This window comes from Myotis lucifugus, unplaced genomic scaffold (assembly GCF_000147115.1).
Source record: "Myotis lucifugus unplaced genomic scaffold, Myoluc2.0 scaffold_2483, whole genome shotgun sequence".
Classification (NCBI taxonomy): Eukaryota; Metazoa; Chordata; class Mammalia; order Chiroptera; family Vespertilionidae; genus Myotis; species Myotis lucifugus.
The window spans coordinates 1-6,181 of NW_005873531.1; the positions used below are offsets into that span (position 1 = coordinate 1).

At 55.1% G+C, this 6,181-nt stretch overlaps 1 protein-coding gene across 1 annotated transcript in view; it reads left to right on the forward strand.

Annotated features, from left to right (window-relative positions):
- Nucleotides 1–4,452: 4,452 nt before the first annotated feature.
- Nucleotides 4,453–6,181, forward strand: part of LOC102425431 (germ cell-specific gene 1-like protein) — a gene marked incomplete at its 3' end in the record, with an annotated part of 18,059 nt that continues 16,330 nt past the window's right edge. Inside the window, exon 1 of the mRNA XM_023749029.1 lies at nt 4,453–4,577. Coding sequence (XP_023604797.1) covers nt 4,477–4,577 — 101 coding nt within the window. The remainder of the gene's footprint in view (nt 4,578–6,181) is intronic.

A 6,181-nucleotide genomic window follows, 5' to 3' on the forward strand; every position in this document is an offset into this window, starting at 1 on the left:
TCCAGGAGCCACCTCCTGGCCCCGCCCCCATCCTCCCTCTTCACAGAGTAACCAGCACGATCTGAAATTGGCCCCGCCCTATACCCGCCTGGCTCCCCATCCACTTATACCCGCCTGGTTCCCCATCCGCTTATACCTGCCTGGCTCCCCATCCACTATACCCGCCTGGCTCCCCATCCGCTTATACCCGCCTGGTTCCCCATCTGCTTATACCCGCCTGGTTCCCCATCTGCTTATACCTGCCTGGTTCCCCATCCGCTTACAGTTGCAGCCAGACTCCTCGCTGTGGTCCAGGGCGTCCTGGGCGCCCGGCCCTGCCGTGTCCACCTCCCCTTTCTCGCTTTGTGGTGCCTTCTCTCCCTTCGCCGGACAGTAGGCTGTGTCCTGCCCCCTCCCCATACTCCTGCGCTGCCTCCAGCACCCACCCAGCCTCTGCTCAGTGTCCCCTCCTCAGAAGGCCCTCCCTGGCCTCCCATCCCAGCGGCCCTGGAGCTGGCTGGTACTTGGCCCGTCTTCTCTGGACCACAGCCCTTCCCACTTCCTGGACTGTTCTTGTGAGCTCATGGCTCCCCGTCGGCCTCTCCACGAGCACCGGAGGCCGTGACAGCAGGACACGCTGTCTCTCCCAGTGTTGCCCCCGCCCCCACCCCCGGAATAGTATCTGGGGTGGGAATGACAAGTAAATACAGGAATGATGACTGACATTTGCTCTCTAAAGCTTTCGAATTTGGCCCCGTCCTAACTCAGCCCCCTATTCCAGACTAGACCTTTAACACCGGCCTGCTGCACCCAGCAGCCATCTATTCATTCAACACACACAGGTGAGCGCTCGGTGAGCCAGGTCCTGGCCAGGTGCTGGGGGTTCCGTGGCGAGCAAACCAGACCTAGTCTAGCAGGTCTACACAGTGAGCCTCGGGCATGCATGCATTCATTCATTCATTCAAGAAACACTTCTGTGGGGTTTATGATGTCAAGCACTGTTCTAAGTGCTTTTCAAGTATAAGCCTCCTACCAATCTACGAGGTAGGTGCTGTTATGAACCCCATATTAGAGCTGAGAAAACTGAGGCACAGAAAAGGGAGGTCATACAGAGTGGGAACTAGACCCTCTCTCTCCCTTGGCTTCACCTCACCCCTGACCCTCCTGACAGTCTCTTACTTCTGGCCCCACCCCAGCCTCTCCTCCTCGGGGCAGCCAGTGCGGGCAGGCACTCCCGGATCTGGGTTCTGGGTGGCACTGGGTGCAGCCCAGGTCTGAGCCCTGGCCAACATTCCCCCTCCACGTGCTCCCCAGGGTCCCCCCACCTACAGGCTGGGAGCTCCATTTCTGGTGTCAGGAGTGGGGAGAGTCCCGAAGCCCAGGGAGGAGGGGTTTACACTGTGACCCCTGGTGGGGGACCCCCAGGAAGCTTCCCGGCAGGAGAGCCTCACTCATTCAGGGACCCTCAGTGAAGAGGCTCCATCGCTGTCACTCATCAACATGCCATTGTTTAACCCAGAGGAGTTGAAAACTGTCCTTTCCGCTGAGGGTCGGTGGCACTCGTGGCTGTCGGTGTGTGAGTGTCCAGAGAACATGGGCAGGAGGCAGACTTCCCAAGCAGAGTCTTTAAAATGCAATTTGAGACTCTCACCAATTGCAATTTCATTGATTGGATTTTCTTAAAGCATGGCCTTTCAGATTTGGGAATAAATGGATTCAATTGAGAATCAATGCTTTTCTATACCAACCATTCAGGAAATTAATTAGTCTGCCAGCAGGCCGGTCCAGCTCCTGGGTCCCGCTGAGAGATCTTGCAGTAAAATGCTGTGCTGTCCCCCTGTCCTGACATCAGGAGGGGGTGTTCCCGTGACTGTTCTAGTTCCTTAGCGGATGCTCATTGGACGGCCAGTGTCTGCTCCTGTCCCCATTCTATAGATGAGAAGACAGAGGCACTGAGAGATCAAATAACTCAAAGAGCACCTGGCCGGGCACAGTGAGGAAGAAACCGAAGAAGCTGCAACAACTGCGGTTTGGAGAGCAAGGTCCAGGCCTCGGGAAGGACTGGTGGGGGCTAAGGAAGGGGTCAGGGTCCTGCAGAGGGGCAAAGCCCTAGGGAGGGGCAGCTGCAGAGGCAGTGAGCCCTGGGCAGCGACAGCTGGACCGTAAGTTACATGATTAAAACAGTGCGGTGCTGACATGGGAACAGGATGCCGAGAGAGGAAACAGGCTGGTGTACAGGTGGGAGTGGAATATGGTGTGAAAGTGTCGTTTAAAATCAGTGGAGAGCCCGGCTGACGGGGCTCAGTGGTTGAGTGCTGACCTGTGAACCTGGAGGTCACGGTCTGATTCCTGGTCAGGGCACATGTCCGGGGTGCGGGCTCCATCCTCTGCGTGGGGCGTGCAGGAGGCAGCCAATCGATGATTCTCTCTCATCATTGATGTTTCTATCTCTCTCCCTCCCGTCATCTCTGAAATCAATAAAATATATTTATAAAATAAAATCAGTGTAAGGGCTCAAAGCAATTAGTGATTCATTTAAGAAAGTTAAACTAGATCCTTACCTCATAGTCACTAAGATAAATTCCCGAGGAATTAAACAAACAGCAGTAAGTACCTTCGAAAAATATAGGAGACTCTGTGTATGGTGTTGGTTTTCTTAAGTCAGACACAGGAAGTGCAACCCAAAAAGGGAAAGATGAAAGGCGTGCCCTAACCGGTTTGGCTCAGTGGATAGAATGTCAGTCTGTGGACTCAAGGGTCCCAGGTTCGATTCTGGTCAAGGGCATATGCCTGGGTTGTGGGCTCAGTCCAATGTGCAGGAGGCAGCCAATCAATGATTCCCTCTCCTCATTGATGTTTCTATCTCTCTCTTCCTCTCCCTTCCTCTCTGAAATCAATAAAAATGTATTTTAAAAAATGCCTCAATACTGGTTCATGAATTGTAACACATGAACCCCACTAACTGGGGCGGAGAGAGGGGGCATATGGGAACTCTCTACTATCTGCTCAGTTTCTCTGCAAACCTAAAGCTGCTCTAAAAATAGAGTCTATTCATAACAAAAGAGGCCTCTGGGAAAAGGCAAGCAGGAAACTATGTGTAGTTCACGCAACAGACGGGATTAGTACCCAAGACCTATAAACATTCCTACCACGTGATCATGAAAAAGAATTTTTAAAAAGAAAGCTGACAAAGGATACAGGCAGGCATATCCATAGAAGAAGAAACAGAAATGTTAACAAACATGTGAAGATGCCCAGGCTCACTAACAATGAGAGAAATATGAGATGTAGAGCAATGTCGGGGTTGCGTGTTTCACCGTGGATGGGCGAGATTGTCAGCGTTTCAGCATCTCAAGCACTGGCCCGCGAGGCTGTGCATGAGCCCTGTAGGAGGAGCTCATTGCGGCATTGCTTACAGAGCAAAATCCTGGAGGCAACTTCAGTGCCATCAGTTGATGGGACACATTAAACATGGCACCTCATTATCAAGGCGTCCCATGCAAGTTCACCAAAAAACGGTGTCAAGGAAATAAACAAAGCTATCCGCAGGCTCGCCCCCTCGTCCCCCTTCCCACCGAGCCAAGGCCGAGGGGGTGGGGGCCGGCTCAGGATGGGGTCTCGGTGTCCTCAGGCCTGGCACAGAGAGCCTGGAGGGCGTCGAGCCTCTGGGGCTCCTGACGGGACTCGGCACCTGTGTGTCACCTCCCCCTGATGTCCTGCCTCAGTGCTCCCAGCAGCCCTGGAGGGCAGCCCTCACCTGAGGTCAGAGAGCAGGGGAAGTGTCCACGCGAGGCTGACACCAGCCCGGAGCACAGGCACCCCCTCTGTGTCGCCTCTGAGTCCTCTGTGCCCATCAGGCCTGGGCCAGGCGGCTGGACGGAGACACAGGTGCCGGAGCCCCTGAAGGAAGTTCCATGATCAGGGCCAGGCACTTCCAAGTGTTGTTATGAAGTTTAAAAGAGGCAAAAACGGAAGTGAGGGTCTGACAGGTGCTTGGTCTCAGTAAGTGCATACGCATCCCTGGCTCCCTTCTTCCTCTTGCCAGCGACCCCTTCCCTCCTCAGTACCCTGTTGCTCCCTCTGCAAGTCAGGTTCGTGCCAGTCAGCTGTGCACCTTGGCACCGCCAGGGCTCCCGTTGCCACATCCACATGGGGACGCGCCCCGGGTTTATCCTAACCTGGCAGCCATATGAGCATGTCCAGTGGGTACCAGGTATGGAGGCTCCTCGGTTTACCCCCCTCCGCTCGGCTGTCACAGTGTCATCCCGGAGCGGAAAGCGCTGAGGCTCAGAGGGTGAGGTGCCCTGCCCAGGGCTGCGCGGGGAGATGTGCGGGAGGGGCTCTCGCTCAGACCCTCGAACCCAAGCTCTCCCAGGCCGCGGGCTCACAGACTTGACCATGAGCCGCAGGAAACCATGCACCGACGGGCCCGTGGGGTGCACAGAGCCCCACCTTTCTTCCTGACTCCTTCTCTGCTCCCCCACAGGCCTCCTAGGAATGGTCGCCCACATGATGTACACGCAGGTGTTCCAGGTCACCGTGAGCCTCGGCCCTGAGGACTGGAGGCCCCATTCCTGGGACTACGGGTGGTCCTTCTGGTAAGTGGCTTTGACCCTCAGACACAAGAGGCCCGAGGCATGCTGGGACTTGAGCAGCTCAGCCCAGGTTTGCCGGCGGGGGGGGGTGGGGGGGGGGCGGCAGAGGGAAGGGGGGTGAGCCCGGAGTCCAAAGGGTAGACCAACTCTGCCGCGTGGACCGGATCGGGCCCACTATCATTTTAATCAGCCTCAAGCTAAGAATGGTTTTTACGCTTTTAAATTCTTGGAAATAAATCAAAAGAAGAAGAATATTTTGTGAAATGTGAAAATTATGTGAAATTCAAATGTATAGTGTCCATAAATAAAGTTTTATTGGGACACAGCCACGCGCATCATTTATATGTAGTCTACGGCTGCTTTCCCGCTACAGGGACAGAGGTGGAACGGCCCACAAAGCCTGAAATATTTACTGTCTGGCCCTTTACAGAGGAAGTTTGCCAGCCCCTGTCTTTTTTTTTTTTTAATATATTTTATTGATTTTTTACAGAGAGGAAGGGAGGGAAATAGAGAGTTAGAAACATCGATGAGAGAGAAACATTGATCAGCTGCCTCCTGTACACCTCCTACTAGGGTTGTGCCCGAAACCAAGGTACATGCCCTTGACCAGAATCGAACCCGGGACCCTTGAGTCCGCAGGCCGACGCTCTATCCACTGAGCCACACCAGTTAGGACCAGCCCCTGTCTTAGAGGCTGTGGAGGTGGAAGCTGGCGAGACCTGAGGTGGGCGAGCCATGGGGGGTGCTGGGTGGTCCCAAGGGTGCGAGGACCCCAGTGAGGGGCTCCGGACCGCAGAGCACGGGGTGCGAAAGGCAGAACCAGCCAGGATTCCTTTGCTTGGGAGTGATCGGCTCCCCAGTTGAGTAAACAGGGGTTTGTATTAGTTCATGTGACTGAACCGTCCTTGGGGATCAGCTGGGGGGCATGGCTTGTCACAAGGGAAACCCCACCCACACTGGTCTGAGCAATGAGGAAGCACGGTTCCCGAACACTGGGAGTGTCGCTGTGTGTGGACTTCAGGGCACGTTTGACCAGCGTGGCTGACGTCACGGGGCTGAGTCTCCCCTCTGTGGTCCCTGAGCATTGCCCCCACATGCCGACTCCACTCCTGGCCAGGCTTCCCTGGGGGCGGAGGGAAGGGCAGTGAGAAAGCTCCTCCTTCACATACAGGGATGGGGGGGGGTGGGGGCTTCCCTTTCCCCAAAGTCACTACAGTCCCCAGCCTCCCTCCCATGAGCCCAACTCAGGCCACTTTCTCTCTTTTTTTTTTTTTTTAATATATTTTATTGATTTTTACAGAGAGGAAGGGAGAGGGATAGAGAGTTAGAAATATAGATGAGAGAGAAACATCGATCAGCTGCCTCCTGCACACTCCCCACTGGGTATGTGCCCGCAAGCAAGGTACATGCCCTTGGCCGGAATCAAACCCGGGACCCTTGAGTCTGCAGGCCGACGCTCTATCCACTGAGCCAAACCGGGTAGGGCCCACTTTCTCTCTTGAGCCACCACCACGACAGGGAGTGTCACGAGCTTATGGCTCAGCTACCAGGCCCGTCTCTGGGCTGCGAATGAGTTAGACTCTCGAATGGCGAGCGGGTGGCCTGGG